We start from the raw sequence: 13,209 nt of genomic DNA, 5'->3' as shown, positions 1-13,209 counted from the left end.
CTTTAACGACTAATTCATTGTTAACAAGAGAGTAACCCTCAAGTAATCAAATCTTCATTCAAAAAAGATGAATTCAGAACAACAAATATATTAGTGAATATTTCAACCAAAGAAGATTAAAAATTTTCATCAAAAATAATGAAATTCAATCAAAAAGAACGAATTTTCAATAAAACACATGCATTTTCAACACGATACTTGAATTTTCAGTTAAAAAATTTATTTAAAAAAAAAAAAAAACAACTAATTTTTGATCAAAATAAATCAACACATTAATATAAAGCTACTTTTACAAATGAAGAATCTTTCTTGAAACAATTACCTGACTTTAAAATTCCATAAAATTTCCAGATTTTTCCAGGTATATAAAAATTCCTTGAAAATTCCAGGGTTTGCAAGTTTACCAAGTAGGGTAGACACCCTGTTATTATAACAGATCACGCCTCTTTTCACTCGTTCTGTATTTTTTTTGCTTCTAATTGTGTAATCGATAAAAAATAGTACTAAAAATTGTAAAAGGGGGCTTAATATTAGAGGGGTCTGACCCCTAAATCCGGCTCTGGTAGTAATAATGATTGTTTGGGGAATGTCCATTAATCACGTAAAACTTTACGGGGGAAGGGGGTCCAGAAAATCTTACAAACGCTTACTTAGAAGCGGGGAGGGGGGAGTCCAAAGCATTTCTTATGCAACTTAACTCTTTCTAATCACATAACATTTTCTAAATCATGCAAAAATTCCTTGAAATCCTTTGAATTCCAAGGATATTATTGTAAAAAATCTCGTGAAATTGATTAAAAAAATTTTCGCTCCATGAAAAACACTTTAAATCCGCTTAAAACTGTGAAAATCCCTTAAAATTCTTTGAGATTTCGTGAAATCTTATGAAATCCTTAAAATTACTTGGAATCTTCGAAATTTCATAAAATACCTTAAAGTCCTTTAAAATTCCGTAAAATCAGTTAAAATCAATCATTGAAATATCGTGAGATATTCCGAAACATTATGAGATCCCTTAAAATTACTTTAACCATATTTTTCAATTTAAACAAAAAAGGCGATTTTGTACGGTACTTTCTTTTAATCGCATTTTCGATGCGAAAGAAGTCTTGACAATAGCTGAAATCACAAAAACTCTGACTAAAAATGTCTAAACAATAAAGTTATACACACAGAAAGCTCATTTTTCATCATTAAGGGGTTGTACGGCCACCCCTAAAATAACATATTTACGAAAAATCGTTATTATACAGATTTTTTTGAAAATAAGAAAAAAATTGAATAATAAAAATAAAAAAGGAATATAAAATAACAAAAAAAAAGGTTCTTTATAAACGTCTACTTCCACGCGATAAGAACTGGAAACATTTTTATTGAAGAAATGGCTAAAGACGTTCCATATGCCAGCACATTTGAAAATTTCAGCGTGAATCAAACTACAGATTTTCAAAATTTCAACCTAACTCAACTTTTATTGATTTGTAGAACTAAATTTTTTTTGCAATTTTTTGGTATGGAAAATAGTATATTTGGAAAACTGCCGATTTTCACCCCTTTGGGCTACTTTATGGGGTAGTAACGAAATTTAACCTTAGATAACAAAAGAAAATAGGTTTTCTATTATTTGTGATATATTTTCCCCCATTTTTATCTGTTTTCAAAGCTGAAACAACTTTTTTCAGAACAATCCATAAAACAGCGATTTTTCGTAAATATATTATTTTAGGGGTGGTCCAACAACCCCTTAATTATGAAAAATGAATTTTCTGTGCGTATTACATTATTTTTTGGACATTTTGAGTCGAAGTTTTTACGATTTCAGCTATTGTCAAGACTTTTTTCGCATCGAAAATGAAATTAGAAAAAAAATTGCTTTAAAAAATCACGTTTTTTAAAATTGGAAAATAGGGTGGGAAGAGGTGGTTTTTTTTTTTTAAATTTGGGTCTGATTCTGAAAGAGCACACTTTAAAACACCCGCCAATAAACTTTCAGATCTTTTCCAGCATAATTGACAAAGTTGTCCGTGCTTAAAATTGACGGACAAAAACGGACAAATTAGGTCAATAAGGGTTAAAATGCATTGAAATATTTAATTGGTCTGAATCTATTGAAATCCCTTTAAAAGATCCTTAAATCCTAACTCTTTAAATCTCTAAAAATCGGTTAAAATCATTGAAATTTCGTAAATATTTCTAAATATTAAGATGCTTTGAAATCTTTGAAATTCGTTTAAAATGCACTGAAATCTTTTTAATTCGTAAAAATCTTTCAGAATCTGAAAAAATCCATTAAAATTGTTTAAAAACCATTAGAATTGCTTGAAATCTCTTATAATCAGCGGATATATTTTTGAATCTCTTAAAATCGTTTAAAACCCCTTAAAATTCATTAAAATATCTCAAAATCGGTTAAAATCCTTGAAATTTCGTGAAATATTACGAGATTCCTTTAAATCCTTTTAATTCCTTGAAAATGCATTGAAGTATTTCTGAATCACTTGAAATCCGTAAAAATATTAAAAATAAGATCATTTGAAACCCTTTAGATCCATTAGTCCTTTAAAGTATTTGAAAATCTTTTGAAAACTGGGGAAATTGTTTTAAATTTTTGAAATCTTAAAAATTCCATAAATATCCTTTAAAATTCCCTAAAATATTTCTAAATATTATTAGATACCTTAAAATCTTTCAAATTCCTTTAGAGCCCATGGAAATCTACAAAATCTGTGGAAATCTTTCTGAATCCATAGAAATTCCTTAAAATCTTTTAAAACCCATTAAAATTGCTCGAAATCTCTTATAATCAGCGGATATACTTTTCAAACTTTTCAAATCTCTTAAAATCTTTTGGCAATCCTTTGAAACCTTTGTAAATTTCTTGAAATCCCGTGGAATGGTTTGAGATACCTTAAAATTCTTTAAGATCCTTTAAAATATCTCAAAATCGGTTAAAATCCTTGAAATTTCGTGAAATAAAACGAGATTCCTTTTAATCTTTTTAATTCCTTTCAAATGCATTGAAGTATTTCTAAATCTCTTCAAATTCTTAAAAATATTAAAAATAAGATCATTTAAACTCCTTTAAATCTCTTAAGATCCGTTCAAGTCATTTAAAGTCTTTAAAAATCTTTTGAAATCTGGTGTAACTGTTTTAAATCCTGGAAATCTTCGACATTCCATAAAAATGTCTTAAAGTCCTTTAAAGTTCCTTAAAATATTTCTAAATATTACGAGATCACTTGAAACCTTTGAAATTCCTTCAAAGCCCATTGAAACTTTAAAATCTGTGGAAATCTTTCTGAATTCATAGAAGTTCCTTAAAATTTTTTTAAAGCCATTAAAATGGCTCGAAATCTCTTAAAGCCCGCGGATATATATTTTCAATCTTTTGAAATCTCTTAAAATCCTTTGGCAAGCCATAAAATAATCGAAACTATTTTTAATCATTTAAAATCTGTTAAAATCCTCTGAAATCTTTGTAAATTTCTTGAAATTCCGTGAAATGGTTTCAAATCCCATAAATTCCTTCAAATGCACTAAAGTTTTTCTGAATCTGTTGAAATCCATTCAAACCTTTTAAAACCCATTCAAATTACTCGAAATATCTTACAATCCTTTGAAATCCCATAAAATCATTGACGCCTCTTTAAATTTCTTAAAATCCGCTAAACCCCTTTTGAAATACTTGCAAATATTTTAGAAATACGGTAAAGTTTTTTGGTATCCTTTCAAATTCTTGGAGATTCCGTAAAATCTTCTGAAATCCTTAAAATTCCATAAAATTTTCAAAATCTCATTAAAAAATGTATAATCCTTTAAAATACGTGGAAATTCCTTGAATCTCTGAAAATCGGTTAAAACCCTTGAATACCTTGAAACCTTAAAGATCAGTGGAAATCTTACTGAATCTCTTCAAACCCTTTTAAATCTCTTAAAACCTTTTTAAATTCCCATAACTTTTTTTGAAATATCTTCAAACCCCTTCAAATCCCCTTAAAACGTTTTTCATCCGCAGAAATCGTTCTTATTTCGTTAAACCCTCTAAAATTCTGTCGAAATCCTTTCTTATATCTGAAAACATCGTAAAATTTCTTTAAATCTGATCAAAGTCCTGGAAGACCCTTAAAATCTTGTAAAATCTATTTAAAAAATTAGATTCTCTCTGAAACTGTACTAGGCAATTTCTTAAAATAGTTGAAATCTTTTTAAATCTCGTAATACTTTGGAATCACTGCAATACCTTCAAAGATTTATAATGTTCTGAAATCTTTTGAAATCCCTAAAAAGCTTAAAATCCGTTGAAATTCTTTCAAATCAAAGCTAATGTTTTGAACCTTTTAAAATCCCTTTTCATCTATTAAAATTCAGTTTGCAGTGGAAATAATTCATATATTGAGTTAAAAATATAAAATTTTAAGTAAGACGGGGTGGAAGGTTACAGAAATCTTAGGAATTTTTAAAAAGGGAGAGGCGAGGGGGCATATAGTTTAAAAAATCATCCTTACGTAATTCATGGACGTTCCCTTAAGAGAATGAACTTACTCGTTACGGTATTATTGCTCGCTGTTAAAGCTGTGAGCGTGTTTACGTCCCATAGAAAAATTGCTCTATCCAAACCTGCACTCGCCACTTGTTCTTTATCCTTTGCATAGGCTAATGACTTAACATAATCTTTGTGGGTTCTCAACGTGGACATGCAAAATCCTTTATGCGCACTCCACACTTTAACTGTAGTATCTGAACTTGCAGATATGACTGAAGAATATAATTTGGAGGGTCATTATGAAGAAAAGTTAAATTTATAAGAATTTAATACATTAAAAGAATATACTATTACAGGGTGGCCACTATTTTTTTTTTTTAGTTTTCAACTTTCGGCTTTCTTCCGGTAAAAATTCGTGAGTTTTCGCGATTTAGAAAAAAATTAAACAATTTTAATTTGAATTGGAGAATCACGAAACTAGTCTGATTTTAGATTAAAATGTCTAAAATAGGACAAAGTGAAAAGATAAAAAAATTTATATTTTAAAATTCGAACATTGGAAATTGGATTATTTAAAATGCAGAGAAGTCGAAATTGTATTCTTCATGATTAAAAGCGTTAAAAAATTCAATGATTTAAGATTGAAAAGTTTTGAATTTGAATAATTTTAAATTCAAAAGATTAAAATTTCACACTTTAATATTGAATACTAAATTGAATCTTTCACAGTCAAAGCTTCTGAAATTCTAGAATTTTAAATTGTTGTTATAAAACAAAATTATCATTTAATATTAAAAAAGATGATTAAACAACTTTTTCTAAAATAAAAAAATGAATTGTATTATTCTAAAACAGACTTTCAAAATAAATGGGAAACATTTCTACTTCGGGATGTTAAAACTTAAAAGAATGAGATCTTCATTTAAATCTGAAAAAAATAAAGTCACAAAAAATAAATTGCTAATTATACTTTCAAAATTTTAACCAATTCAATTTTAATTTAAAAATTAAAACCTATGAAAAGGAAAAATTAATATTTTAGCATTCATCAAGAAAATTCAGAACTCTAAAATTGTAACCATTTAAAATTACAGAAACTATCCATTTAATGATTCATAAATTTCAGATAGTTTAATTTTCATCTCTTTTTATTTTAAACTCAATTTTTTTTTTTTTTTTTTTTTATTTCAAACCTTCGTTTAGAAATTTTCGAATCAAATATTTTTCGAATCAAAATTATGTTTAAATCTTAATATATTTACATCTAGAATTATTAAATTCAAAATTGACTATCAAGGCTTTCAATATGAAATTTTAAAATATTTAATAGCGAAATAGTCCTTAAATTTGGAATATTTTCATTTGAAACTACAATATTGCGAAACATAAAATTCGAAATCTTCAAAAATTAATCTAAAAATTAATTTCAGAAAAAACTTTAGTTTTAAGACTTGACAGATTAAACTGTTTTAGAATAGCACATTCAAAACTATAATTTTAAAGACGATAAATTTATTATTAATAAATATCATATCATGTAGTATCAAGTGACATTTAAAACGACTGGATAGATTTTTTTTATTGAATGAAGTGATTTCTGCCAAAGAATCACCCGAAAAAATGCGAATTTTCAACCAAAGACATGAATTTATTGTTCAAATAGATGAATTTTCAAACAAGAAGAATAATTTTATACCTAAGAAAATGAATTTTCAACTAAGAATATAATTCTTCGAGAAAAAAAAGCTTCCAACAAAATTGTTCAATTTTCAACTTTAAGAACAAATTTTAAGTTAAAGCAAAAATATTGAATCAAAAATCGACTAGTTGAATGTTTGGATAAAAAAATGGAATTTTCAACAAAATACATCAACACTCAACCATATAGATAAATTTCCAACAAAAAAGATCAATTTTTATTGGAACATGAAACGTTTAATCTTGATCTAAAAACATAATCTCAAACTATATTTTAAAAAGTTTTACAAAAAGGATGCATTTTCAACGAAAGAAATGAATTCTTGATTAAAATAGATGAATTTTTAAAAAATAAGAATAATTCTATAAAAAAAAAAATAACATTTAAGTCCAAAAAGGAAGAAAAGCACTTTAACAGAACAGGTGATTTTTTTACAAACCCATTTTTACAAACCAAATATGTGAATTTCTAACAAGAAAGTTCATTTTAAACCAAATAAAAAATTTTCAAAAAAAAAAGATGAAACCTCAATAAAAAACATAATACTAGAAGCTTCAAACTGAAAAGGATTGTATTTCTATTAATAATTCAGTTCGCGTTTAAGGGGAATAACGAAAACAATTGTTTTACATAAACGTTTAAAGCTATTGTTACATTGTCGACTAATATAGTGAAATAGTTTTTTGTCGATAGAATGATGATTTTTTATCTACATATTTAAACTTTTTTTACAGAAAGAGAATAAACATTTTGGTTAAAAATTCTTTTTTTGTATGTTATTCTTGTGTTAAAAAATCGTTTTTCCACTGAAACCTTGAGCATAAAATGCAATTTTCAGTTAAAAAGTGTTTTTTTTTCAGTTGAAAGTTCGTCTTTTTCGTTCTTGATTGAAAACAGATATTTTTGGTAAAAAGTCATGATGTTTTTGTTAAAAATGATTTTTTTCAGCTGAAAATGAAACTATTCCATTCCTGGTAGAAAAATCAGTTTTTGTTGACATATTCAACTATCTGGTTACATTTTTTTGTTAAATTCGTAATTTTTAAATTATTTTTTTGATTGAAAATGTTACGATAGCATTCATGGCTGAAAATTCACCTATTTTATAGATAATTCGTTTTTTGCTTCAAATTAATTTGGTAGAAATTTCCTCTTTTTTAAGAAAACTATCTGTTTGAAAATGACTTTCTTTGATTAAAAATTCGTTGTTTTTTGGTTGAAATAGAATTTTGTTTTAGTTGAAATTTCGGCTTTTTGGTAAAAAATGATTTGTTTGAAAATTCTTGTTTCCATTTGAAAATTAATTTTTTTGTTTTTTTATTAATTTTTTTTACTGAACATGTATTAATTACATTTTTTGTTAAAAATGTATCTTTTTTAATTGAAATTCAAGTATGTACATGGTTGAAAATTCATCGCATTGGTAGAATATTATTCTTGTTGCTTGTGCATTCACTTCTTTGCTTAAAATTCTAATTATTCTGTAGTAAATTCGATTTTTTTCTTTTTGTCCAAATTAAATCCTCGATTTTAAAATTTAACTGTTTAATTTTTTGCTAAAAATTATATTTTTCAGTTGCAAATTGATTATTTTCATCGAAAATTAAAATTTTTGACTAAAAGTGTAACTATTACATTTTTGGTTAAATACTTATTTTTTTAGTTTTAATATTCATTTTTAAAGTGAAAATTTGACAATTGTGTTGCTTTTTGTTTATAATTTATTTTTTAAGTTGAAAATTCTTCTTTTTTAGTAGAAAATTATTCTTCTTGTTTTAAAATTCATCTATTTTGGTAAAACAACTAATTCTTTTGGTTAATTATTTAACACCTTCATTGAAAATTCGATTCTTTTTTGTTGAAAAAACATTTTTTAATACTGAAATTTTAACCGTAGCATTTTTGATTTAAAATTGATCTTTTCTAGTTGAAAATTTATATTTTTTTTCGTTGAAGATTGAACTATTGTGTAAAATTTTTTTTAAACTTAAAAATGGACTGTTTTCAGTTAAAAAATCATGTTTTTTTTTTAATTAAATTATTCTTCGTGTTTCAAAAAGCATCTGTTTTGGTTAAAAATAATTTATTTTGTCTTTTTGAACATTCTAATATTTTGTCCAAAAATGTATTTTTTTAATTTAAAAATTTTTTGTTTTTTTTTGCAAGAAAACTGATCTTTCTCAGTTCAAAATTTATCTTTTTTGGTAGAAATTTCTTCTTCTCGTTTAAAGTTCATCTATTTTAATTAGGAATTCTTTTTTTTCTGTATAAATCTATCTTTTTAGTAAAAATTCTTTTCTTCGGATATATTATTTGTTTAGATGAAGATTAAACATTCCATTTTTCGTTGAAAATGTGTCATTTTAGTGAAAAATTCAATTATATGGTGGAAATATTTTCCTCTTTGCATCAAATGTAATGATTCTGTGGTAACTCAGGATTTTAAAACCAAAATAAATTTGAGGAGCAGCTGATTACGAAGTTTTTCTTCGCAGCAGCAAAGTGGGGGGAACCTTCTCCCTTCATTCTTGTATCGTTTTACCTCTCGCCAATGCATACGTCCTTTTTGCTCTCGCGAGTTTTAACTTCGCTTTTGCACACGTTTTTTTTTTTAGTTCGATTTTGCTCTGAGCAACCCATTTTTAACATTCAAATGGTAGAATTTTAAATATTTGGAGAAATAGTGTGAACCTTTAAAGTTTAATTATTTTAAACAATTTGAAAAAGTATACTTTCCGACTTGAAATTTAAAAAAAAAACTACAAAATGTGCGAATTATGAAATACGGGAAATCTCCCGGTGTAATATTTCTCTGTCGGCTTTATCCCGGTGCAAGTTTCTCTCGGTTGGGTGGCCGCCCTGTTTTATCAAGTCATGAACTATTCTAAATTAAGGTGCCCTCACCATTTACGATATAGTGCATAGAGCGCGATATTAAAGGAATATAATGTAGATTTGTATCTTAAATGTACCTTTTTCTATAATAATATCAACAATTTTTGGAAAACAATTTTTTTAAATACATACGATTTTTGCCTCCACAACATAAAACAATATCATTGACCCAGTCTGTATGATGTTCCAGTGATTGAATGTAGGGATCATTAATATTTGCGCAGTTCCACATCCTAATAATACTGTCCCTGCCTGCTGAATATAACCTGTGCAAGATAGGGTCATATTGAAGGGAATTCACACCAGCTCTGTGCCTCCTTTCTATTTCGTCTCTTACAACCATCGAAACCTGCACAAAAGATGATATAACACTCAGGGGCCGTACTTAAATTACGTAAAAGCTCGGGGAGGGGGGGGGGGCTTCATTCATTTACGTAATTTAAAAAAATTCACAAATTAAACAAATAACTTGAAATAAATAAATATTCATTTAACTTGACACGACAAAGGAACCGGGTGAGTAAAAAGCGAACCAAAGCAACAACAATTTAAAACAAATTAGGGATTTAACTTTAAATAACTATTAAGCAAAATAATTTGAACATTAATGGTCAGGGGAAAATTACGGAATTTGAAAAAAGAAGTTTTGCGGTAACCCTGATATAATATTATTGTTAGTAATTTATATTCCGGGTTGTTTAATTCTTTTTGGTTAAACATGCAACTGTTTTGTTAAAAATTTCTCTTTTAAGTTCAAATTTCAAGCATTTTCATATAAAATTTACTTCTTGTTTAAAGTTCGTATTTTGGTGCTGAAAAGCTAACTTGAATATTTTTTAAATTAACATTCAACTTATTTTTTGAAAATTTCTCTTTTTAAGTCAGAAATTCATCTATTTTAGTAGAAATTTCATCTGGCTTTGATAAAAATGCAACTGGTTGGTTGACAATTCAACAATTTTGTTAATTCAATATTTTTTTTAATTCAACAATTTTGTTAAAGTCACCCATTTCGGTTGAAAATTCAACTACTTTGTTGAAAATTCAACTATTACGTAGAAAATTTACTCTTTCAGGATGACCGTTTTAATCTAATTTTAAACTTTTAAAATAGACGTTTAAAAAATTTTCAATTCAAAAATGTTGCATTAAAATGCTCAATAATTTACACCTATAAACTGGAAGGCATTAACACTTTTCAATCGGACATTTAAAAATAAAATGCAGATAAATTGTAAAATTCAGAATTTTTAACATTCGTAAACTATAGAGTTAAAAATTTTAGATTAGGTTCCAAAAATATAAATCCACGTTTACACTTTCAATACTCTAAACTGAAGAATTAGTAGAGTAATTTTAAGAGATATTTAGAATTTTTAAAAAGATTACAAATTAATTTAGAACTTAAAATGATATCAAACAATGTAAACAAAGTGTGTGTACCGAAAAAGTTCTACAATTCGTACCGAAATTTTGGTGCAATGACCCACAAAATAATTTAAAACAAAATGTATATTTTTTCAGATTTCAAACAAAAAATATAGAAGCTTTTTAAGCATTGTGAAAGGCTCCAAAAAAATAAAAAACATTTTCTTAATATTCCAAGGAAAATTGAAAATGATTTCTCAATTTGAAAAATTATTTTAACAGAATATTTAAAAAGATTTTAAGAGATTTCCAAAATCGTGGGAAAAATTCTATTAATTTTAAAATATGTTTAGATGTTCTGAAAAAAAATTCACACACCTCATTTCAATTACTTGACATCATTTCAAGTTTTTAATTAATTTTGAATCTTCTCAAAACTTCTCAATATCTGTTAAAATTAGTATATTACTAAATTTAATAATTTCGCTTACAAATTAAACATTTTTTAAATATAACAATAAAAATTGCAACGTTAAAAGTTCAAAAGCTCTATGAAATTCTAACGATTTAAAGGTTTCTGTGTCAAACAATTCAGTTTCAAATTGTTTACTTTTAAATATTTCGCTCGAATTTACTTATCTGAAATGAGCAGTCAAATATTGCTAAATATTAAATAATAATTCTTTTTCTTAATTAAACAAAATTTAATGAATGGGTTAAAAATCAATATTTTGGACTGAAAAAATATTTCTAATTTAATAATAGCCTTTAATTACAAATAACTTATTATTAAGTTATTTTTTAAGTTGAAAGAAAATTATTAAGTTTAAATGGCACCTTTACATTTTTTTAATGACTAACGCTTTTAAATTAAAACAGTACCAATCTGGAAATTCTTAAAATTTAAACGAATTTAAAATCGTTTCATCAAACAAATTATTGTTCAGTTTTTGAAAATTTATCTTTTTAATTAAGAAATTCATCTATTTTAGTAGAAATTTCACATGTCTTTGATAAAAATGCAAGTGTTTGGTTGACAATTCAACAATTTTGTTAAATTCACCCTTTTTGTTTGAACAATCAACTACTTTGCATAAAAGATGAAATTTCAATTCAAAAAAATGAATTGAGTTTTTTTTGTTATCAGCGGTTAAAAACTACGAAAAATGGAAAATTGCACTTTCAGATAATTATTCTGGAAGCTTCTTTTAGTCCATTTTTTTTGGGGACAACTCAAATTGAGGCTGTTGGCATGTTCAATGGAAAATAAAATCTGCTATGATAGGCGCTTTTCGACCGCTTCACAAAATGTTTGATTTCAGGTTATGTTTGGCCAAATTAAAATTTTGCAAAATACACTAAAATATAGATTAAATTGATACTTTTTTACTCCTCCAACTGGGATAAAATAGAAGTGCAAAATCAAGGAATTTCGATTAAAACTTTCAACCTAATCCAGCGTATGCTTTATTAATTGTTACCGGGTAAACAGTAAAGTTTCATATAACTTTAAGGATTTTCATTATTCATATATAATTAAAATTAAAGAAGGTTCAATGGTTATTTAGGTTTTTGCTAATCTTTTGAACCGAATTTTTATCTCTCTCGTTTCGGGTAGCGTCAAAAATCTAAATTTTTTTTTCAAAGCTAACCCATCCCTAGATTTTTCTTCTTCCCATACAAAAAGAAATAATCATTCAATTCCCTCATCCCTCTATAATATTTCGATAAGCTTTTTAGCATCTCAAAAGAGCACTTCTCACCATCAATTTTAAATAAAATCATTGTATTCATATTGTAAAATTTGAACAAATTTATAGAAAATGTACTATAGAATATCGGATCAAGTAATAACAACAATAACAATTAAAACTTCAGATATTTATAGAAAGCTTTAAAAATGGATTTTAAAACCTAAGAGCTAAGATATTGGATTTAAGACTTATGAAATTTGCATGCCAAAACTAATTTTCGGAATATGTAATAAAGTATTAGAGTACACTGACTCGATATCCATTTACTAGAACAGATAATCTAAGCCTTACGGTTTCGAGTATTGATTTTTTTAAATTAAAAAAAGAAAGGGGTAGTTATTTCTTGAGTAGAAAATAAGATTGAATTACTGAAGTCTTAACATTAATAAGTATACCTGCACTTTCTTTCGGGCACTTTGCCCACCTGTCTTGTGAGTTGCCATTATGTTGTAAATTTTTTCTGTTTGACAAAATCCAGGGAAACATTCGAAAACTAGCTGATATTTGCAAAGCGTGCAATCGCTTCAAGTATGTCCATTTTTGAAGAACTCACATTATATCTAAAGATATTTGGAATTTTTCGATTATTTGTACTACACCGAACCGCTTTTTTTACGACTCGACAGTTTCTGACAGGATATGCGTGTGTGTGTTATCATGTGAATTTGCAGCATGGTAGAAATAAAAGGTTCGGACTTGTCCATGACTTACAGATGAAGGTGTGCTCAAACCTCAAACGTATGCCGCCATCTTTCCATTTTTGTTTTTGGCGGATCATTCAAACTCAACATGTAAAAAAATTAGTAAAGTAATTAAACAGCTGGCCGCAGGGCAGAGAAAGCTTAGATATTAGAGAATTTCTGTAAGAAGCACTTTAGCCCTTAAAGGACACACTTCCGTAAAATTAGATAAAGAACATACTAGGTGTTAGGCACCCAAGGGCATTCAAACGTATGCTGTGCCGACGGTATTGGATAGTTTTTTTGCAAGAGAATCAATTAATGATGTTT

At 26.7% G+C, this 13,209-nt stretch overlaps 1 protein-coding gene across 1 annotated transcript in view; it reads right to left on the bottom strand.

Annotated features, from left to right (window-relative positions):
• LOC117177758 (WD repeat-containing protein 48) overlaps positions 1 to 12,840 on the bottom strand; it is a 40,182-nt gene extending 27,342 nt beyond the window's left edge. The window contains exons 1-3 of the mRNA XM_033368667.1: positions 12,595 to 12,840; positions 9,210 to 9,426; positions 4,543 to 4,755 (exon numbers count right to left, since the gene is read on the bottom strand). Of these exons, the coding sequence (XP_033224558.1) occupies positions 4,543 to 4,755; positions 9,210 to 9,426; positions 12,595 to 12,642 (478 nt within the window). The 5' untranslated portion in view covers positions 12,643 to 12,840. The remainder of the gene's footprint in view (positions 1 to 4,542; positions 4,756 to 9,209; positions 9,427 to 12,594) is intronic.
• Positions 12,841 to 13,209: the final 369 nt, after the last annotated feature.

The sequence above is a fragment of the Belonocnema kinseyi genome, chromosome 8, assembly GCF_010883055.1.
Source record: "Belonocnema kinseyi isolate 2016_QV_RU_SX_M_011 chromosome 8, B_treatae_v1, whole genome shotgun sequence".
Taxonomy (NCBI): Eukaryota; Metazoa; Arthropoda; class Insecta; order Hymenoptera; family Cynipidae; genus Belonocnema; species Belonocnema kinseyi.
Note: the sequence above shows the minus strand (reverse complement) of the source record. Positions and strands in the feature narration are given on the sequence as shown.